The sequence below is a fragment of the Zootoca vivipara genome, chromosome 3 (genome assembly GCF_965207765.1).
Source record: "Zootoca vivipara chromosome 3, rZooViv2.hap1.1, whole genome shotgun sequence".
NCBI classification, from domain to species: Eukaryota; Metazoa; Chordata; class Lepidosauria; order Squamata; family Lacertidae; genus Zootoca; species Zootoca vivipara.
Genome location: NC_142586.1, coordinates 94,953,909 through 94,977,240, shown reverse-complemented (window position 1 = coordinate 94,977,240; position 23,332 = coordinate 94,953,909). Strand labels below are relative to the sequence as shown.

General features: G+C 44.7%; 2 protein-coding genes across 3 annotated transcripts in view; one reads left to right on the top strand and one right to left on the bottom strand.

Annotated features, from left to right (window-relative positions):
- PPP2R5A (protein phosphatase 2 regulatory subunit B'alpha) overlaps positions 1-5,975 on the top strand; it is a 42,690-nt gene extending 36,715 nt beyond the window's left edge. Inside the window, exons 9-13 of the mRNA XM_035111284.3 lie at positions 715-765; positions 1,055-1,174; positions 1,255-1,382; positions 3,528-3,629; positions 4,657-5,975. Of these exons, the coding sequence (XP_034967175.1) occupies positions 715-765; positions 1,055-1,174; positions 1,255-1,382; positions 3,528-3,629; positions 4,657-4,813 (558 nt within the window). The 3' untranslated portion in view covers positions 4,814-5,975. The remainder of the gene's footprint in view (positions 1-714; positions 766-1,054; positions 1,175-1,254; positions 1,383-3,527; positions 3,630-4,656) is intronic.
- Positions 5,976-6,617: 642 nt separating this feature from the next.
- Positions 6,618-23,332, bottom strand: part of PACC1 (proton activated chloride channel 1) — a 25,737-nt gene continuing 9,022 nt past the window's right edge. For both annotated transcript variants that reach the window (XM_088666713.1, XM_035111285.3), the window contains exons 2-8: positions 22,869-22,968; positions 22,028-22,231; positions 19,977-20,131; positions 18,911-19,053; positions 11,866-12,010; positions 10,001-10,105; positions 6,618-7,762 (exon numbers count right to left, since the gene is read on the bottom strand). In XM_088666713.1, the coding sequence (XP_088522839.1) occupies positions 7,601-7,762; positions 10,001-10,105; positions 11,866-12,010; positions 18,911-19,053; positions 19,977-20,131; positions 22,028-22,139 (822 nt within the window). In that variant the 5' untranslated portion in view covers positions 22,140-22,231; positions 22,869-22,968 and the 3' untranslated portion in view covers positions 6,618-7,600. The remainder of the gene's footprint in view (positions 7,763-10,000; positions 10,106-11,865; positions 12,011-18,910; positions 19,054-19,976; positions 20,132-22,027; positions 22,232-22,868; positions 22,969-23,332) is intronic.

Here is a 23,332-nt window from a genome sequence, read left to right as displayed (position 1 = left end):
TTGAGTGTAGCACCTTAACAGCATCATCTTTTAAAATTTTAAATAGTTCAGCTGTAATACCATCACTTTCACTGGCCTTGTAATTAGCAGTGCTTTCTAAGGCCCATTTGACTTCACTCTCCAGGATGTCTGGCTCAAGGTCAGCAACCACACTACCTGGGGTGACCTTTCGGCTTTGGCCCAGCTGCTTCATCAGCTCTGAATCTACTTGTACTTGTCCTCCGCTCTTCCTCAGTAGCATGTTGGACGCCTTCCGACCTGAGGGGCTCACCTTCCAGCATCATAACTTTTAGATGCCTGTTGTCTTTGTCCATGGAGTTTTCTTGGCAGGGATACTGGAGTGGCTTGCCGGTTCCTGCTCTAGGTATGATCACGTTCAGTCAAAACTCTCCACTATGACCTGTCCATCTTGGGTGGCCCTGCATGGCATAGCTCATAGCTTCTCTGAGTTGTTCAAGCCCCTTCGCCACGACAAGGCAGTGTTCTATAACACTAATAAATGTATGAATTATCCTTCGAAAACACGGAGCTAAAACAGTTTGAGATACGACTGGAATAGAACTGCACTCAAAGCCAAGATGCATTTATCTAAATTTTTTATAATTATAGTACTCAAACTTAAGTTAGTCTTTCTGTGCATTGTGGGTGGCTGAATGTATGAATCAGTCTTAACGGGTGTGTAATGACTCCTATTAAATTATTTTTACAACCTAGGTTATCAGAGGATTGCTCAAATTTTGGCCAAAAACATGCAGCCAGAAAGAGGTCAGTTCTTATTAATTTCCATATATTGAATTGCAAATAATAATTAACAGCATGTTGCAAATAATAATTAACAGCATGTCTGAACGCTGTTTATTCTAGCTGTAATATTGCTAATAAGTAGGATTCTACTCATATTTTAAAAAGAATTGTCTTAGCACTGAAGTCCACCCCTGGGACATCCCTCTAGTGCTCAAGAGTTTGGTTACTAACTTACTGTTTGTCATAGATCTGTTGTGTAGCCACTTCTGATGTGACTAGAATCAAGCCCACATGCTTTTCTTTATAACAGGTCATGTTTTTAGGTGAAATTGAAGAAATCCTGGATGTTATAGAACCAACACAGTTCAAAAAAATACAAGAACCTCTCTTTAAACAGATAGCCAAGTGTGTGTCAAGTTCACATTTTCAGGTATAACATGGCATTTTCAAATTTTATAACAGACTCTATGCAACCTCATGGTCCTGATAATTCTCATATGTATATTTCAGGTTGCTGAAAGGGCTTTGTACTTCTGGAACAATGAATACATTCTTGGTCTGATTGAGGAGAACATTGATAAAATTCTGCCAATTATGTTTGCTAGTTTGTACAAGATCTCCAAAGAACACTGGAATCCGTATGTATTTTTTAGCATTCAGTCTTTCAAAGGTTCCTTCAGATACTCATACATTAACTGCTGTGGTTTTGGGATAGCTTAGTTGGTAGAGCATGAGACTCTTAACCCATCGGTCATGGATGCTTTCGTTTAGATACCTGCATTTCAGGGGCTTGGACTGGATGACCTTTGGGGTCCCTTCCCACTCTACAATTCTACGATTCTATGATCTCAGGGTTGTGGTTTTCAGCCCCATATTGGGTGAAATATTGCTGCATTGCAGGGGTTGGACCCATCTAGTTCCGCATCTTGTTCATACAGTGGCTAATCAAGTCCCTATGGGAAGCTCACAAACAGGACATAAGCACAACAGCACTCTGCTGCTCCTGCTTCATAGCAGCTGGTGTTCATACTGCCCCTGATAACTGTATGTAGAACAAAGGGTACTACCGTAGTTATGATAGTTTATGTTCCAGGAATTTGTTTAATCCGCTTTTAAAGCTGTCCAAGTTGGTAACCATCACTACATCTCACAGTACCTGTCAGCCTGCAACTTGGGTTCATTTAACTTGTGCAAATTCAGCTTTAGGCATGTGGAAAAATTTTTGAAAGGGGGGCGAAAGGGGGTGGGGTTCTGGGAAAAATGAGTTTGGCAATCCCACCTGGCACTGAACACAATGGGTTTTGACTCTATGCGATTTTGGTTTCAGGCATCATCCCCAGAATGCAACCCCCACGTCAGTTGCAGACCTACCGTGCTGAATTCCACCATAGATTTGTATAATGGCACTGTGATGTCTGCATTTTTATTTTCAATCCTTTCATAATTCCAAATGTGGAATTGGTCTGTTTTACACATTGGGTTGGCATTTGTATCAAGCTATCTGTCATGGCCCCAATATCTCTTTCCTGGCTAGTCAGCACTAGTTCAGACCCCTATGAAGTTAGAACTTTTTTGGCCCCAAATGGGCATCACTTTGAATGTGCTTGCATTGAATTGCAACAGTAATTTTTCTGCCCATTCAACCCAGTTTGGAGGGATTGGTTTGTAGCACCTTTATAACCTTTCTTTCTCTCCCCCCCCCCCAACCTGAACAATTTGCTGTCAGTAGCAACCTTGGGCACCTCACTGCTGACCCCTAACTTTAGATCATTTACATTTACCAGTCCCAATAAAAATCATTGGAGGGAACACTCTATTGGGAGTCTTAACTGTTTATTCCTGCCCTCTCCTTCCTGTTCTTTAACCAGTTACTGATTCTTAAGAGGATCTGTCCTCTTACTCCTTGACCGCTAAGCTTAACCCAGGTGAGGGATGTTACCAAGAGGTTTTTTTTGTTTTTGTTTTAGTCTTCAGTACACAATATCTGTTGGAACACCCCATTCACATGCCTATTGATTGTCTCAAAGAACTCAAATAGGTTAGACAGGATTTAACCTTGCAGAAACTGATTCAAGACTCTGGCACCATCTGCACTATACATTTCACGGAATCATAGAACTGGAGAGTTGGAAGAGACCCCAAGGGTCATGGTGGCTCTTGGTTATCACTGGCAATGAGTAATGTGTGTGTGGGGGTGTGTGCGCAGATTATGAAAAAATAGTGTTTCTCTAGAAGGCGTATACTGTAACAGAATGAATGAAAGACTGAGTGAAATTTGTAGACAAATCTGCTCAGAAAGCACACAAAAATTATTCTCGTTTCTTCAAATGGTTTTAGATAAACATAAGTTCTAACTTGTAAATGCCAGCCATTATGAAAGTGCTTGCTTTTTTGCAACTGTGGCATTTATAACACTATTTGAACATAGGAATTTGTTGAAAATAGCATTCCCTATTTTGATGTTACATAGTGACGCATACCAAATGCTTCCAATATTTGAACTATGTAATATTGCAATGGTAACAATCAGTTCAGATGGATTAGCTGGAACTCCTTCCCAGTGTTTTGTAACTTGATTGATCAAAGGCAAACATCCCCAGTGCACAAGTTGAGTCGTGAAGCTGCAGATATTCAAGAGAGAGCATCTGTTTTAAACCTAATTGATTATATTGCTGCCTTGTATTTTATACAGAATGGAAACTAAAGTCAGACATTCAAGACAAATGTTGGAACACAACATCTCGGTCTCTTAATTTAACATTCTACTTTTCCTTTTCTTCTAGGACCATTGTGGCATTAGTATATAATGTGCTGAAAACACTGATGGAGATGAATGGGAAACTATTTGATGAACTCACAAGTACTTATAAAGCAGAAAGACAAAGGTATTTACTTACTTCACCCACCTCCATTTTGACTATACAAAATGTGCCTGAAAACATCCTTTAAATTAATGCTAATTTGACATTATGGTAAATTTGTAGCTAAATAGCCTCATCAAGCAAACCCAATGCTGGTCAGGAAGGCAGCTCTGTGGCCTTGTCCTACCATGCCAGCGTTGCCTGGTAGAGACCTTGTAAAAGCATCCTGGCACTGTCAGAACTGCAACTAACAATGACATGACACAGGGCCTTTTCAGTAGCAGCACCTAAGCTGTGGAACTCTTTCCACTAGGTAATCTGTGTGACTCCTTCCACTACAGTCAATACTCTTTAAAAAACCTTTTTGTTTCGCTGGGTCTTCAGTTCCTTTTTTTATCTTTTGTTTTTCCTGTTGACAGTTCCTATATGTGGCGTTTTGCTGCACCTGTGTTGATCAGTATATTGTTTTATTATTTGCATTATGATTTTGAGTTTACACTGAAAAGCTACCTTGAAGGATGTTTTGGGCAGAAATGCGGTCTAAAATATTCCTTATACATCTATTCAAGGAATGGATAACTTTTCCATCCAAGTTGCTGGGGCACTGAGTATTCGTCTCATAACATTGTCACTCAGTCTCTCCTCCCCTTTCCCAGTCCTCTCAACATTAAAGGAAAGGACATTCCTCTAGTCTAGGGCATTCTCTTATTTCAGAGAGGGCAGCTTTTCTGCTGCCAGCACCTTTTTCTGCAGTGGATTAGACAGTCACCCCAGAGCCCTCTGGGCATCTCTCACTACTAGTCCAGCGACCTGGGAAGAAGTGCCTCACATGATGCTGTTGAGCCAATCCAGGAGCTGTGTACGAGGTCCACTTCAGAACTAGTAGATGCTGTGGGTCAGATGTGGCTTGTAAGCTGCCAGTTAGCCACCAACAGGCAGTGAACACCAGCTCACGCTATGATAAACAGGACTTCTGATACGCTTGCTTTATCAAACTCATTGAGTGCACAGCGACCAAAGACTCACATTGCTTTACTGTACTTTTCTACAGAGAGAAGAAGAAAGAGCTGGAACGTGAAGAACTGTGGCAAAAGCTGGAAGAACTAAAACTAAAGAACGCTGTGTCTGACCAGCCAAGCAACACGTCCTCCGTGGCAAATGCACAAAATGATCAAGTGCCAAATCAGAAAGAGAGCCTCTCTTTGTGAGGCATGTTTTATACACATTTTTTAAAAACTATGTAAAAATGCAAAAGAAAAACCTCATCAGTATATTTGAAATGGCCATTTTTTCCCCTCTGGCAAAATGTAAATGATTTTTTTGAACTTAAATACAATAATTGAATGTGACATTATTTACCACAGCATATTGTAAATTTGTCTCTAATCATTGATATATTGTCACTTCTGACATTTCATAGAAATGAATTTTATCATCCATGATGTGTGTGATTTAATTATGGGAGTGGTGAAAATTATGACTTGAATTTTTCTCTTTTTTATTGTGTTGCACATAGGCATAGAAGTCAGCTATTTACATTTCCCTCCCGTGTGCTTTCACATTACTCCAGACTTTGGCTGAGATTCTGGAAGAAACTTCTAGGTTTTCTGTATTTTCTCAAATTAATTCTGTAGCTGTATTCCTACTTAAATGGGAGCTAGCCCCATTGAACTTAATAGGGCTTGCTTCTGAGTAAATGTGTCTAGGATTGAATAGCAATCTGTATCTGAATGAGATATTCATAATCTGTCCACTACAGATTTCAGAGCTATTCCTACATAAAGAGGTTCAGAGAGCAAAGCGCTATGGGGATGGAGTGTAAATGAAGCACAAGTTAAAAATACAATACAGCACATGTGAGTTCTGTGATTGGATAAAGAGAAACTGTCATTGGCTTCCACTCCAACAGTTGCTGTGCTGTGCTTGGCTCTCATGTCTCTATTTAGTGAGAATTCAGTCATTATCTGTCTGGTCCTGTAACTGGGGGTGGAGCCAATCAATGGAGCTCCTAACTTAGCTCAGGACTCCTCGTAGAGAGCCTAGCAGCTTTTGCTTTCAACTTGGCTCTTCAAGATGGTCCAGTCTCTTATCAAAGGTGCAATTCCTATTCGGGTATAGAAACATCTGTGTGACAAAACAGTTCCTTGTTTCGCTTTAAGAAAAATACAGTGTGCTTATTTAAGATGGGAAGCTGACTCTAGAAGTCTTGTCTGTTTTTTACTTGATCAGGTGGGGTGTTTAATTTTTTTTTTTGCAGAACTTTCTATCAGAGTACCATTCCAGTCTCTTAAATTGCAATTGTGCGGAAAATGGTTTTGTATTGAAAGATTGAGGGATTGAGCAGCATCAATAAAGTCTTTATGTTTGTAATTAGTGCTGTATATTACCATCTTTGTAGCTTTACCATGCCAGACAGAAGGTTGGTTGTGTTTTGGGGGGTGGAAAGGGCTCTCAAGAAAGGTATTCAATTTTATGTAAAATATAATGAAAGGACTGAACAAAATATGGGCTGTGAAACTGAAAAGGAGAGAAGTTGGCAGAAGAAATGAATGTACATAAGTCTCTGGTGTAGTTCTAAATGAGCCTTTGTCCAGAGAACACAAGGTGCGATTCAGTGGAAGCAGGGGGTTCTTTGGTGACTATTTCCCCCACCGCCACAATAAAAAAAACCAGCAGGAGCTCCTTGTGTACAGTGTTTATAAATATGCACGGATTTTCTATTAGGAATTTCTCATGGTGGTGGGCAACTGAGATAGTTAACAATGCTTCTCTAGCATTTTGACTAACTGGCTAGGTTCTGCTCATGTTGTAGAACCAATGAAGGCAAGATGTTAGTCTAATATTCACTAGCTTTTCAGTGTGCACTTTTGCTTCTGCAGCCGCACAACTCTCATTACTATCACACAGCAGAATTGTACCCGTTGTGCCCTGTTCTCATGCAGGCAAGACAATGAGTCTGAAAGTTGGAGGGCCCTGCCTGTCCAATGGACCAACAAGAATAGTTTGAAAAGGTAAGCATAGGAGACAGGTTTAATTTTACTCAAAAATCTTCAGAACACAAATACATTTTAATCCAATAGGAAAGCTTGATAAAATTCCAGTGCTTCTGTTTTGCGGAGAGAACCCCTTTCAATGCTAACTTCAGTGAAGGTCAATCTAGTCTATTTGTCATCCTGAAGCAACTGCAAGTTGAATGTGAATTAGAGGCAGGCACTGTGGAGTTCATACTCCTTCAGGAGGGAATGCCGAAGGCTGAAACTGCTATTAATACCATATAGTCAGCCACTGTTGACCATATTAATTTCCATCACTTGGGTCAGTCAAGAGATTAACACTGATCCAATACACAACTAGTGCCCAGAATTTTACTAGTAATATACTTTCATCCGTTGAGGTGTGCCTCTCTGCTAGAGCAATGCTTGGGGAGATTTCTCTGCCTTAAGATTCAGATAATCGTTCTTCTAGCACAATACCACCCACTGACTGACAGCCTATCTTAAACCAGAAGTCCTGTAGGCCCTTAAAGCTGGAGTCTTTTCCCCTGAGATATTAACTGAAGACCCAAGAGACAAAAACTGTGCCTTGGGCATGCAACATGACTTACTAATCTTAACTCTGAGGCAGACATCCCATTTTAACATAGGCAGAAATGTGTTTAAAAGAGGCCAGTTCTGTTTCCCTGCAAACTAAGGGCCCTGTCAATCTATCCTCCTTGTGAGTTCTGTTAAAATAGGGTTAAATATAGTTTTGGGAATCTTCCTAGAAGTTCAGAGCTTAGTCAAAGGAACTCAGGTTTCTAGAAAAGAGCATGGATTTAGAAGGAGCTTCTTATACAGTTTTCTAAAACTTCCAAGTGTCCAGTGTATTGTACTCCAGTTAAGCAAGTCATCCTTCTGCCATTGCAGCTTTTCTGTCCAAGGTACCTGAAGGCTAGTTTAGTCTCAGGCCCACCGGTGTTCCCCAGTGATAATAGAAAACTCAGTAGCGCTCAGCCCTCAGCTTATGTGGTTCAAGGCTTGAGTTCTTCTCTGAAGGTGTCGCTTCCGGATTTTTATCATCCACTTCACACTGAGTTTGGCAAAATCGGCTGCTTTGAACAAAGCCAAGAAAATGCCGCACAGAATTGCAATCATGTTCCAAGCATTTGCAGTGACAATCTATTGAGAAAGAAAGAAAAGGCTATGGTTGAGAAAGAGATACGTTTACAATGCAGGTTTTCTTCCTCATAGCTATATATTTTTGACCTTCACTGCAGGTTTTTTAACTAATATTTTGATTTGTAGTTACCGCAAGTGAAGGCTCTTCATAGCTTCAGCCTCCCCCCACCGCATCCCAGCCACCCAAGAGAGAAAAGTTGCACTCACTCCAACACCATTTCCCTCCATGCACAATCCTACATGTCCAGGGGCTGGGAATAAATTGCCCTCTTGGGATTGTAACAGCCCCACTGATCAGATAAGACAAAAACCTATCTGATCCAGCATCCAGTTGCCACTGTGTTTCATAGCCCTTTCTTGTTCTTGTTCCCCAGTAACTTGTATTCAGAGCCACGCTGCCTCTTAATACTGGAGGCAAAACAGAAAAAGCTGTTTCTCTGAAGAACCTTTCCCAAAAGCATCAAGGCTTCAAGCAGTCTTTCCAAGCCTGCTATCTGGTGATCCTTCACCATCAATGATTGAGGCAGGAACCTACGTACAGGCATAGTTTGCATATCAAGCTAAGTCAAAGTGTGGGCACTTCTGGAGATGAAACAGAGCCTACTTTCTTCCTCCCGTGTGTTGATGGAAGGGGGTCATAGAGTTGTGTGGGCTAATCCAACTCCCAATGCCAATAAAATAAAATAAAATTCCTTCAGTAGCACCTTAAAGACCAACTAAGTTTTTATTTTGGTATGAGCTTTCGTGTGCATGCACACTTCTTCAGATACAGTGAAATGGAAGTTTCCAGGCACTTATGTAGAGAAGGGGTGGGGAGGGGTGGGGATGGGGAGGGGGGATCACTCAGAAGGGTGCCAATGGTGCCAATGGAGGGGTCCCAATGCCAATGGTGGTCATTCTTCTCCCATGCCATGTGCAGAAGATCTGTATGCAATTACCGTATTTTCCGCTCCATAAAACACACTTTTTCCCTCCTGAAAAGGAAGGGGAAATGTCTGTGCGTCTTATGGAGCGAAGGCACTGGACGGCAGTGGGATCCCTCGGCTGCCGCTGCAGTCGCAAGCAGAGGGGTGCCTCTGCCACCGGAGCCATGGCTCCCAGTGGCGGTGGAGGAACGAGCAGCCCGAAAGCAGCCCTTTCGGGCCGCTCATCCCTCTGCCGCCTCTGCCGCTTGCAAGAGCCCGCATAGGAGCCGCGGTTGGGAGAGGCACAGCGCAGCACCCCTCCCAACCGCACCTCCTGTGCCTGCCCCAGCAAGAGGCAGCGGTGGGACCGGTTGTTTATTAAATAGTTTAGTACAACATTTGATTCAGAATTTTTTTTCTTGTTTTCCTCCTCTGAAAAAAACTAAGTGCGTCTTATGGTCAGGAACATCTTATGGAGTGAAAAAATACGGTAGATATAAGCTCCTTCACATGGGGGGGTGCTAATTGGTCTAGGGGGCCTTGCTTGTGTGGAGAACTTCTACACACATACATGGGCACATTTGTATTTAATTTATACCCCTTGCAAGGAGTTCAAGGTGGCACATTTCAGTGGTCCTTCCATATTAAAAACAGCGATGACATTACTTGTACAAACATAGCATTTAGCATCAAGGAAAAGTTATCCTAACCTTGTTTTGGAATGTGCAGGTAGCGGTGAGTAGTGAGCATTCACATTTTGCCTCAAATGCAATCCTCTTCCATGATGGATCCTCATACTTTTAAAGCTGAGAGTCACCAAGTTAGGATAGAGCATGATGCTCTTAATCCCAGGGTCATGAGTTTGAGCCCCCCATTGGGAAAAAGATCCTTGCAGGGCAGGGGGTTGGACTGGATGACCCTTGCAGTCCCTTCCAACTCTACAATTCTATGAACAACCCTAGGAGGTAGATTAGGCTGAGAAGCAGTGACTGGCCCAAGGTCACGCAGTGAGCTTTCTGGCTCAGTGGGGATTCGAACCCAGGTCTCCCAGATCCTAGTCTGACACTCTAACCATTACACCATGCTGGCTCTCCCATAGAGCCCCTTCCCGTGCCTGTCAAGTTTTGGACAGCAGGGGAGAGGGATGGCTATGGCACACATTGTCATGGGAACGGGACTAGTCCATACAGCTTCCCAATTCCCACCTTCCCGGTCACGCATTCTTTAAACAACCCCAATTAAAGCCATCTACTCAATTTCCAATCGTTGTGGACATTTCTGTTTGGCTTCTTAAGAGAAACAAACCAGAAAACCTTGCATCTAGTTTACTCACATCTTGAACTTCCTGAATAAAAGGGTCTTTCCATTCAAATACAACAAAGAAGAGTTGGTCACCGCTTGCTTTTGCTCTTCGTTCAATGTAGTTCACCACACTGATCTGGCGACAGGGCAAAGGGGGGGGGAGAGTTTTGCCATTAGTATGTCATATAATCCACTCCAGAATACATGTTCCCTTTAAAGGGTTGTTGTTTAGTCGTTTAGTCGTGTCCGACTCTTCGTGACCCCATGGACCATAGCACGCCAGGAAATCCAAAAGCCGGAACACCAAGAAGAAAAAGGATATCAAACTGATGGGCTGTTTTGAGGCTAGACTTCAGTGAACAAAATCAGACTCTGAAGTTGCCATTGAAGAACACTGCTGGGTCAGGCTAATGGTCTACCTAGCCCAGCATCCTTTTCTCACAATGGTGGTGGTGATGATTTATTAAATTTGTATACTGCCCTTCATCTGCAGATGCTCATGGGAAGCTTGCAAGCAGAACTCAATTGCATCGGAGATCTTCCACATCTGCCATTGACAGAGGAGGCAGAACGTGGCCATTATGACTGATAGCCACCAATAGCTTTATCCTCTAGCATCCTCTGCCTCTTGCCATGTACTTTGTAAAAAATGAGGGGTGCTGATTTTATCACGTTCTTCCAAGGGACATGTAGCTTTTTCCAAACATGCTACAGATTCAAGACAGAAGCACGTGGGGAATTCTAAAAAACAGTCATTCGGCTCACAAAGGAAACTGTTCCCTGGCATCCCTTGTGACTATTTACTTTTGGCATTTTGTTACCCAACCTTTTCTACTCCAATACGGGAGTTCAAGGTGACCTAAGTCTTATAAAAACGATACCTGCACCCCACCCCCACCCCGCCCGGGGGAAATGCATTAAACCACTGAGTAAAAGAAAACAACAGCAGAGCACATCCAAAACACAAAAGGGGGAGAGATCCAAGAACTGCTGCATCTGTTTTTTCACACACACATTACTTAATGTGAAGACACTGGCGGAAATGCACTGAGTGCAAAGGAGCTGAGGGGTGGCGGGTGGCAAGGGAGAGAGGAGTTATGCCCAGTCGCTTTGCCCTTGCTAAACTGGAAGGATGGGCAAGAGAGATTAACCTTCCCTAAAGGCTGCGAATCTCTTTCTGATTTTTTGTGAAACATCATAGCCTTCAGCAAGCAGAGGGAGCAAAGTGGGAACAGTTGCAGGTTGAATTTAAAGAGAAAGAGAGTCAAGACTTTTAAACAAGAGTTCAGTGCAACATTTGCTCTTAGTATCTGCTCTTAGTAGCTTCTTGCGTTCAGTACCTGCTTGCTTCCAATCTGCTCTACTTGTCTATATTCAATCAATCTGCAATGCAGAGCTCGTGGCCACAGCACTCAGCCTGGCTTTTTGTCTCTCCTTCCATTGCCACTCCCCGTCTCCCTGCTTTTGGGTTAACATCCTTCCTGAGGAAAAGTTTTAGGTGAAGCCTACTTGCTATTGATCACTTGGTTAGTCCTCATCCTTGCCTGGCTGTGGATTTTGGATTTCTTACAAAAGCTCTTACAAAAGCTCCAGGAATCTCTGGGGCTCGCGATCATCCAAAAGGAAAATCTGTTCTCTAAAGTGCTGCCCGTGAACCTCTTGACACTCTGGAAGTGGATGAGAATGAATGTGCAGGATGAAGAGTCACTAAAGAACAAATGCTGAGCTGCATCCTCTCTCACTCTGATTAGTCTCTGGCACCGTGTCCCTTATGGGAGCAGAAGGAGAACAAGGGGGCACGACATCTAGCACAAAGCGCTCGCGGAATCGCGAACCTGCGTGGTGTGAACACACACACACCCCAGCAATAAAAGCTGTGTTTTGCTGCCTCCTTACCTCCTGCCTGAATTCAACCGTCTCCCGGCCATCTTCTTCTTTCGTTTTCACCAGAGACATTTTGACCCAAGTTCGGAAACCACTGGAAAACTTCCAGCTGGAGTAGGAGCTCTCACAGGCCTTCATAAAGTCTGGCTTGTTTGGACTGCGGTAGAAGGAGGTAGTGTTAGTGTGGGAAACGAAAAGAAGCTGACAAGTTCTGTTGCAAGGACTTGTTACCTTGGTGGTGGGGAAATTTAGCAAGTGGTAGTGTTGGCTTTATAGGCCTTGGTTATCGGTTTTGCTAGAAGACCCCCTAATTAACTATACAGTGGTACCTCGGTTTATGAACACAATTGGTTCCGGAAGTCTGTTCATAAACTGAAGCATTCATAAACTGAAGCGAACTTTCCCATTGAAAGTAATGGAAAGTGAATTAATCCGTTCCAGATGGGTTCGTAAACTGAAAATTCGTAAACCAAGGTGTTAATAAACCAAGGTTCCACTGTACTTATGGTCCATGGGGTCATGAAGAGTCGGACACGACTAAACGAATAAACAACAACAACAAACATTTATTAAGCCTTTTTGAGTGTTCAGGGTGCGTATTATCCTTACAATACCCCTCCTAAGTAAAAAAGGTAAAGGACCCTGGATGGTTAATTCCAGTCAAAGGTGACTATGGGGTTGCAGCGCTCATCTTGCTTTCAGGCTGGCTTTTGTCCACACACAGCTTTCCGGGTCATGTGGCCAGCATGACAAAACTGCTTCTAGCACAACGGAACACCGTAATGGAAACCAGAGCACAGGGAAACGGTGTTTACCTTCCAGCTGCAGCGGTACCTATTTACTTGCACTGGTATGCTTTTGAACTGCTAGGTTGGCAGGAGCTGGGACAGAGCAACGGGAGCTCAGCCCGTCACGAGGATTCGAACCGCCGACCTTCTGATCAGCAAGCCCAAGCGGCTCATTGGTTTAGACCACAGCGTCACCTGCATCCCCGATAGCCCTCCTAAGGTAGGGCAGTGCTATTATCCCAATAATGCAGATGTGGGAATGAGAAACTGAGTCTGCCTAAGGCGGTGAGTTCACGCAGAAGGCAGATCTGGATACTTCATGACTTGTAGCTTAGTCTTTTAGCTAACATGCTCTTTGAGTCTTGAATTCATCATCAATGACTTGGATGATGGGCTTGAGGGCATCCTGAGCGTGGTTGCCGATGACACCAAATTGGGAGGGGTGGCTAATACCCCAGAGGACAGGAGCACACTTCAAGATGACCTTAACAGATTATACAACTGGGCCAAAGCAAACAAGATTAATTTTAACAGGAAGAAATGTAAAGTACTACACTTGGGCAAAAAAAATAATGAAAGGCACAAATACAGGATGGGTGACACCTGGCTTGAGAGCAGTACATGTGAAAAGGATCTAGGAGTCTTGGTAGACCACAAACTTGACATAAGTCAACAGTGTGATGCAGCAGCAAAAAAACCAATGCAATTCTGGGCTGCAGACCTCACCTGGAATACTGTGTCCAGTTGTGGGCACTACAGTTCAAGAAGGATACTGACAAGCTGGAACATGTCCAGAGGAGGGCAACCAAAATGGTCAAAGGCCTGGAAACAATGCCTTATGAGGAACGGCTTAGGGAGCTGGGTATGTTTAGCCTGGAGAAGAGAAGGTTAAGGGGCGATATGATAGCCATGTTCAAATATATAAAAGGATGTCATACAGAGGAGGGAGAAAGGTTGTTTTCTGCTGCTCCAGAGAAGCGGGCACGGAGCAAAGGATTCAAACTACAAGAAAGAAGATTCCACCTAAACATTAGGAAGAACTTCCTGACAGTAAGAGCTGTTCAGCAGTGGAATTTGCTACCAAGTAGTGTGTTGGAGTCTCCTTCTTTGGAGGTCTTTAAGCAGAGGCTTGACAGGCATATGTCAAGAATGCTTTGATGGTGTTTCCTGCTTGGCAGGGGGCTGGACTGGATGTCCCTCGTGGTCTCTTCCAACTCTATGATTCTATGATTCATGACTTGTAGCTTAGTCTTTTAGCTAACATGCTCTTCGAGTCTTGAATATAAAAGTGGAATTCTACAGTGACCACTTTATTGTCAGTTAAAACTGAAAAGGCACATACAGTGGTGCCTCGCTAGATGAAATTAATTCGTTCCACGGGTCTTTTCTTATAGCGAAAAATTCGTCTAGTGAATCGCATAGGAATGCACTGGATTTTTTTCGACTTTTTTTTTGCCCGTAGGAACACATTAATTGAATTTCAATGCATTCCTATGGGAAACCGCGATTCGCTAGACAATTTTTTTGTAAAACGCATTCATCTAGCGAGGCAAGCTCCGCTCGAAAAATCCTTTCGTTAAGCGAAAATTTCATTAAGCAGGGCATTCGTTAAGTGAGGCACCACTGTATTGAAGGTGTGTCTCCAGCAGCTGTGAGATGTGATTTCAGTGAGAATGCCTCGAAACACGTGCAGAGTGGCTTCCCTTGGTGGCTACATAACCATAGCCAGGCCTAAAGCACCTGAAATTTGGAAGCGCATAGGTACAAAACATGGGGGAAATGGAGATGCTGGGCTCTCCTTCACTGGAGGTACTATAGCAGAGGCTGGACAACCTTCTGTCAGGGATGCTGTACTGAGCAGAGGGTTGTCCCAGATGACCTTTAGCAAGCATCCCTCCTCTCTACCAATGAGGTGTGAGTTCCCTCTAGATTCCAGCCCCTGTAGGGAAAGTCAACTACAACAGCCTCTGGAAATACATTTGCAGACAAATGTACTGTAATGGGCACACCAAAAGCAGGGAGATGAGAGTTGCGGCATTCAACTCTTCCATGACATCTGAAATTGATTTTCCATTCTGTGTTCTTCCAAGGCATTTAGCGTAACTCGCACGAAGACCCATTCTGACAGATACATATATATATATTTTCCACAGCTCAGTAATAATCCACTGCATGGTCACCGACAGCACGAGGCTCATATTTCATAAATAGCAACGGCAGGAGAGTCCCTGCTGCCTTTGCTGCCATACGAGTCTCCTTGGGCTGGATGCTGTAGAACAGTGTTTCCCAACCTTGGATCTTCAGCTGTTTTTGGACTTCAACTCCCATCATCCCTAGCTAGCAAGACCGGTGGTCAGGGATGCTGGGAATTGTAGTCCGAAAACAGCTGGAGACCCAGGGTTGGGAAACACTGCTGTAGAAGCTGTAGGGAGTCCTAGCTATAAGCTATAGTAACCTCCTCAACAGCACTTTGTGCACAGACCCAGCATCAGCACCTGCAAAGGTGCCCTGGAAGGAACACAATGGCAGATCTCTTGCCTGGGCATGGGGGTCAGGAGGGACACACAAAGACACACACACACACACTGTAAATCTCTTCTCCCAAGGCCTGTAGGAACCTGGAGCCAGCCGTTTTTTAACAGGATGGTTTTTTAGAAGGAAGGAAACTGGATGCACCCCGGGGAATTGCTCTGGCAAAGGGGAGTTGCAATACAGCACAGACCATTACCGGAAGACTATAAATTCAGCAGGATTTCTTATGCAGCTCATGTGAGCCTGAGATCATGCCGGCTGTTTCAGAACAATTTAACATGATAATATTTAATTTAACAGAGTTTTGTATGAGAGGCAGTGTGGTGTGGTGGTTAGAGGACTGGACTAGGACCTGGGAGGCCATGGAAGCTCACTGGGCTAGTCACCTTTCTCTCGGCATAAAACCTACCTCACAGGGTTGTTGTTAGGATAAAGTGGGCAGGAGAAAGCATGGACTGCCACTTTGTGCTCCTTGGAGAAGACGGACAAGATATAAATGTAATACCGAAATCATTAAACTATATCTGCTTCAAGCTGGCATAGCATAAGCAGCAGGCTAATGATGCAAGGGAGGGTACAAATACTTGCAAAGCCCATAAATTGTTGTGAATCCAAGAGAATTCAGCATCCTGGGGAATCTCTACCTTCGTTTAAGAATAAAGCACGTTTCTAGTCTTTAGGGCATCCTGAGCAAGTTTGCAGATGACACCAAATTGGGAGGGGTGGCTAATACCCCAGTGGACAGGATCACACTCCAAAATGACCTTAACAGATTAGACAACTGGGCCAAAGCAAACAAGATGAATTTTAACAAGGAGAAATGTAAAGTACTACACTTGGGCAAAAATAATAATAATGAAAGGCACAAATACAGGATGGGAGACACCTGGCTTGAGAGCAGTACATGTGAAAAGGATCTAGGAGTCTTGGTAGACCACAAACTTGACATGAGTCAGCAGTGTGATGCAGCAGCTAAAAAAGCCAATGCAATTCTGGGCTGCATCAATAGGAGTATAGCATCTAGATCAAGGGAAGTAACAGTACCACTGTATTCTGCTCTGGTCAGACCTCACCTGGAATACTGTGTCCAGTTGTGGGCACCACAGTTCAAGGATACTGACAAACTGGAACGTGTGGCAACCAAAATGGTCAAAGGCCTGAAAATGATGCCTTATGAGGAACGGCTTAGGGAGCTGGGTATGTTTAGCCTGGAGAAGAGAAGGTTAAGGGGTGATATGATAGCCATGTTCAAATATATAAAAGGATGTCATATAGAGGAGGGAGAAAGGTTGTTTTCTGCTGCTCCAGAGAAGCGGACACGGAGCAATGGATTCAAACTACAAGAAAGAAGATTTCACCTAAACATTAGGAAGAACTTCCTGACAGTAAGATCTGTTCGGCAGTGGAATTTGCTACCAAGGAGTGTGGTGGAGTCTCCTTCTTTGGGGGTCTTTAAGCAGAGGCTTGACAGCCATCTGTCAGGAATGCTTTGATGATGTTTCCTGCTTGGCAGGGGGTTGGACTGGATGGCCCTTGTGGTCTCTTCCAACTCTATGATTCTATGATTCTAGTCCTTATGGCTTGGAAGTGTTGGGAGTCAGTATTCAGCGTTCTCCCAAAAGGCAGAAGAATGACCAAAAAATTAGAGCCAGAAGGGAAGTGGCTCGCTGAATCTAGCACTAAAGGTAAGGTCCAATGAAAAATGTGTGCATTTGTTGGGGACTTAATGCATTGTTAATATAGATCAGGGGTGGCCAACTCCCAAGAGACTGCAATTTACTCACAGAGTTAAAAACTGGCAGTGATCTATCCCCCCTTTTTTGGGTTCCGGTCAAAATTGTTGAGCTTTTTTTAGGAAGGAGGAAGGCCCATTTTGGGGTGGGGGTTCCAGGTCAAAGTTGATGAGTTTTTTCAGGGAGGAGGTAAAATGTTGAGCTTTTTTAAGGGGAGCCACAGTTGTTCAGCTTCTTTGGGGGGAGTCAATGATCTACCAGGGATCTACTGCAGATGTCCAGTGATCTACCGGTAGATCACGATCTACCTGTTGGACATGCCTGATATAGATGAATGCCTGTTCTGGATCAAAACCATTCATTTTCCCTTTCTTTTTAATTCTGCCTCTACCCCACCCCCTCAGAATGTCTTCAGCCTTGTCCATCACTTTGTCATGAAACTCTTTCAAGATGGAAGTGTATGGCCCTAAAGTGGATTTTAATTTTTTACCTTGAGGACAGGCTTTCAAAGCCTTGCAGACAACAGAAGAAGGTTTGTTCTTTAGGGTGTGTGAGGGGTGGGGGTTGGCACTAAGCCATAGCTGCCAAGTTTTCCCTTTTCTCGCGAGGAAGCCTATTCAGCATAAGGGAATTTCCCTTAAAAAAGGGAGAACTTGGCAGCTATGCACTAAGCAATAAGGAACTCCCATAGTTCCTTCCAAAGCAGAAATAAAGAATCACAGCCAGGAAAGGGTTTTTATTAATATCACTGCTAGATGGTTCCTTTCCTCTCCCACTTAAGTTTCCATGGCAGTTATTGACTCAAGGAGGCTTCTGATGGAAATATAAATGCTTCCCCTCCACTGTCTTGCGGAGCCTCTTTTGCTCCATTACCAGGCCTGGCTGGGCCTCCTAATTATTCAATCTTACCCACTACAGTTTCAAAAGCTTCCACATTCACCAGCTAATTGTGGGTTACCAAGGCAGCCAAATACGCTGTGTGGAGAACCCAAAAGAGGAAGTGCAGGATTCTCAAGTATGATTCACACTAAGCTTAATTTACACGAAACACTTCTAAGCAGGCAATTATGCAGAATTCACTTAGATGCAGGGCCTCAAAGAGAGACACTCAAAGTCTAGTTTAAGGCCTGTCTAAACGGATCGCATGCTACCTCGTTGCCTGGAGGCATGAATTTATCTTTGCGTGCAACCTAGCACAGAGGACAAATCCTGCTTGACTTCAGCCAGGCATGGCCAAACTTGTCCCTCCAGCTGTTTTGGGACTATAGCTCCCATCATCCCTAGCTAACAGGACCAGTGGTCAGGGATGATGGGAAATGTAGTCCCAAAACAGCTGGAGGGCCAAGTTTGGCCATACCTGACTTAAGCCCTGTACAGACATGAGGAGGGGTCAGTGGGGACAAGCATGCTTGCTCCATCCTGTTCATTGCCTTCCATCTGCATGGTCTTCGGAAGCAGAGAGCCTCTGGAATTCATGAGGCAAGTGGAAGAAACTGATTGCTCACCTGTGGATCACTTAAGTCTTAATTACTGGACTCCATCCTCTTCCTACTTGGTTGCTAAAAGACTTACCAGTGCACTGTAAACTCACCAGAGTTGTTCCTTTTGTTTCCTTCCCTCTCCCTTTTACTCAATAAATCCTAGCTCTTGTTTTTAATCTATTCTGTAAAGTTGCCCATTGGTTTCTACCCTTCTTTCATTCAGGAAATGTAGGGGGTTGGTGGTCTCTAGGTACCACGGGGGACCCCCTGAAATTCATCCCATGACTGTGTGAAACCAGCTCCCATAGTTCCTTCCAAAGCAAGCAGTGGATGGGAAGAATCACTGAGAGGGAACACGGGCTCACGCATGTTTCTCTCTGGTTACGCTGAGAGGCAGAAATTGGCCTAATGTCACCCGGCGAACTTCACGGGCAAAGGGGGATCTGAACCTGGGATGCCTTAGTCCAACACTCGAACCACGCTGCTCTTTACTGAACAGAAATTATGAGGAGAGCAGCTGTACCTCTCGAGGAAATCCTGGAATGAAGAAAAGAGAAGGTAGTCTATTGCGCTGAAATCCTGGTCCGTTTCATTGAGGTAGAACTGCATGAACACCAGTTCCTGCTGCTTCACATCACGAGGTCCTTCAACGATCACCGCAAATTTCTACGAGTAGAAAGGTCAGAGGAGACATGTGGGAAGAGGAGTAAGACGAACAAAAGGGAACCTTTTCATCCTGTGTCAATATGAGTGTCTCTGGATTGATCAGGATATTTTCTGGTGTTAGGACAGGGATAGCCAATGGTCAAGGATGATGGGAGTTGGAGTCCCATCTTCTGGAGGGCACCCATTAAGCCACCCCATCCTCCAACCTCACTTTTCTATGTCAGCTGCGGGAGTAATAACAAAATACTTCAAAACGAAACCTAAATGAAACATCAACACCTCCACCACGACACCGCTGCCTCTTGACTAGATGACAAGAGAACTAACCCTTAAGTTACAAAGTGAAGGATCCCTGCAGCGGATCACTTCCAATACATGTGCTATCGTTTTCTGTTAAATATCATGCTCCCAAGACCTGCCCCAGGAAGGGCTCCTCTATAATTAACAGACACTTGCTTAGGTGTTCAAGCAGAGGATGGACACAGCCATCTGCTGGGGATGCCATAGCTCTGGACTGCCTGCATCAAGGAGGAGTTTGGAACAGGTGGCCTACAAAGCTCCCTCCAACTCTGCGAACTACAACTCCCATCAGCCACAGCCACCAAGACCAAAGGCCAGGGATGATGGGAGTTAGGGCCCAATGACACCTGGAGGACCACGGGTGGTCCCCATCCCTTCTCTAGCAGCAGCTATGACAACAGCTGTCTCAAACTCATAGAATCCTAGAGTTGGAAGGGACCCAAGGGTCATCTTGTCCAACCAACTGCAATGCAGGAATCTCAGCTAAAGTATAAATTGGAGCCAGTCAGTTTCCCCGCTCTGTCACACAGTGGCATTCCAAGATAAGTGACATTGTCTGATGGTGGGATTGCAACCGCTCAAGGGTTTCCCAACTGACTTGAGTCCTTCCTCTTAATGATTACCTTTGTTCCATTAGCAAAAGGATCTGTGTAGTTGATTCTCTGAGTAGTGCATTCAATTTCTCCTGGCTGACCAGGGTTTACCAGAGGTGGGATGTAATTGTGTAAGTGGTGCTTGCAGGTCAGCAGCTCAGCCTTGCCTGGGTAGAGGGCAATACCTGTTTGGAAGAGCAATGTTACATTTCTAACGAACGGGATCAGCCACGGACTGCTGCAAAACCATCACAGATACAGCATTGCTTACACATCACACAGAATGTGGTGTGAGAGTCAGGGTGGGTAGAATGTTGGGCCAGACTGACCACAAAAGCCACAAATTTTGGAAGCAGCCTCATAGCGCTTTGGCAGAAAGTCCAAAGTTTGCATGCAGACAAAGTTCAATCCCTAGCTTCTTCAGACAAAGGATCATAGGGAAGAGAAAAATCTCTCCCCAGTATCCAGAGTCCCCTGACAGTTGAAAAACAATTAAACCTAGGCTGAGATTCTTCCCCTCCTTCTACACTTTTGCAGGACTGTGCATCCCTCTGTCCTCAGCACCCTCAACGGCATTCTTGCGACAGAATTCCCCATGGCAACAACACTGTGTCGTGACTTGGTGTCATTCCCAAAGGCCTCCTGGGGGCAGGGAAAGATGGCTGACGGCACCGTCCACTAAGACTGAATCTGCATAGCCGCAACTTGTGTTCCGTTACTTGGTCATGTTAGAGATTGTTGGGGGAAAGGGGACTGGCTTTTACAGAAGGAGAAAAAGACCCAAAACATCCAGATTCAACTTATGGGCATCAATGGCTTCCACAAGCAATCCCCCTGATTTTGTTGGCTGCTGAGAAAAGGATGCCACAGCACCACCTTCTGGAACCCGACAGGTGAGAACGGAAATGCCATAAAGCAGTTTCTTCCACACACATGCACACACATTCCTATTCCATGCAGGCAACTCAGAGAGACATTGTGGCCAAGGGCATGAAAAGCCACTGAAATCAATATGTCAGCTCCCACAGTCTTTCTCCTGATACACATCATCCACCAGAGCAATCAAGGCAGCACTGATGTGAATTTAGATAATTTAGTTCAACCCCAAACTCCTGAAGTTGGTAAGTCACTGGTTGCTAAAGGCTAAAACAGGTCTCGAACTGCCTGGCACAGGAAGAACAGTGAAAGGTCTCTCATGCGACAGTCTTGAAATTGCTTCTCTTAAAACATATGGACCCACTCCTCCCCTCAGTGATTTGTGAACCATTGGCACTAACCAACTTAAGAGTCTCCCTCCACAAACCTTCACCCTCATCCAGCAGGATTCTTCTTAGATGCTTAGGAGAATGAAGCATTACAAGAAACATTTGCCACCCAAATTCATGGAGGGAAAGTCTGCCCATGGCTACCCAAAGCCACAGCTCCATGTCCACTTCTTCCTCTTCTCTGCAATGCTTATTGCAATCTACCATGCGTCTGGTCCTCATTGCACACTCCTATCCTCACAAGAAGCAGCCAGTGCCACAATGTCAGGCCATGGGGAATGTTGCGCTGGAAATGCACTACTGACTCGAACCATGGACAGCCACTGCCGGCAAGAGTAGACCTTAGTGAGCTAGATGGACCAAGAATGTAACTCGGTGAAAAAGCAGCTTCTAATCTCCTACCAAGTATTAACAGGGCAAGAAGTGGGGGACCCTGCATGGGGCTAAGGTAGTCCTGAATCTCGTGCAACACTTAATTCCACCCTTAAGAGCTCTGAATAAAAGGGGGTGTTTTCACAGAATAGGTAACACACAGCTTATTGTTGTGGCTTCAACAAGTGGCACCTGCAACCTCCAGCATCTGCAGAGCCACAAAATGAGGGTTCCTTGTGTTCCTCAGAAGAAGCTTCTGCTGACTTAACTGCATAAGGCTTAAGCATCGACAAAGGCAGCCTAGGTCCCACAACCCAACAGTGCGCAAGCCTGAGAGCTGGTAAGCAAAGTGGCAGCTGGCCACAGATTTGTGGAGGCCTGAAATGCAACTTCCAACCTTGCCAGATTCCCCCCAAAAGCTCATCGTTCAGTTTCCAATCTTACCAGGTGCGTCGTAAGAGGGCACCTCCTTGTAAGAGACCGACATCACGGGGTGCTTGAGTTTATCCCTGAAGTCAGCAGTGGTTTGGTAGACCAGGAAGACAGCTACAGCCATGAGCAGCAGGTATATGAAGAGGAGAAAGACCGAGAAGACGTTTTTCAGGCAGGACTTGCTGAAACGCACCGAAGGGCTGTTGCTGTCTAGGACTGGAGAAAACATTCATCTGAGACTTTTAACTCACACTGGAACATATGGTGTCAGAATTTAAATTTGCCCCATGTTAAGGAGGAAAGAACCAAAGACTGATTTCTCCCCATGTAGGGAGAGTAGGCTGCAGAGGGACCTGCTGGTGGCAAGTGATGGTTGGCCAATGGAGGCAGTGATGGCTGCTTGACGAAGGCAAGTGTTGGCTGCCTCATGGAGGTGCTTCACTTTTTCATAATACAGTTGTACTTCGGAAGTTGACCAGAATCTGTTCCGGAAGTCCGTTTGACTTCCAAAACTTTTGGAAACCAAGGTGCGGCTTCCAATTGGCCGTGGGAAGTTCCTGCAGTCAATCAGAAGCTGTGGAAGACGTTCAGGGCATTCGGGAGCCAAAACATTCGACTTGCAGGGCGTTCGACTTCCGAGGTAGAACTGTACCAGGCGCTGCTGCTCTCAGCACATGTTCTATCACAGCCAGAGAACTCCCTTCAAGAGAGGCTTTCCTGCACCTGTTGCAGGAAATCCCCCTACCCTGCGACATGCATCACTGCAATATCTCTTGTCAACATGAAAACAATACGCGCATATTCTCATGCAATCACATTTAAAATCCAGCTACACAGGATCAGTAGATCTTACTTGGAAGGATAGTTGAGCTGGCATCATCCAGATCCTCTTTGTCTACTTGTTCCTCTGCAGGTTCCAAGTTTGCATCTGTGTGCTCCACATCTTCACTCAGCTGCAAATATAAAATACGGAAACAATCAAATCTGTGTAGTGGGTACAGCCCTGAGCTTCTACAGGGGCTCAAATTCCATGCCACGTTCTACCCTGAAGATGTATCTGAGGAGCTGATCCAGGACATTGCAAAGAAGCTGTTCTTCCTAGTGGAATTCAACCACAAGACACACACTCAGCGGGCTACTCTCACTCATCCTACAGCCTCCCTGCTGCATCTGCTCTGCACAGTGTTAATCACACAGCCCTGCCCACCTGTGAAATTTGGCCCACCAGGGGCCAGGGGAATCATTATTGGTACTCCCAGCCAGAAAGAGGTTTGCCAACCCGGCTCTAAATTGCCTCTCCATGTATGCTCATGGCTG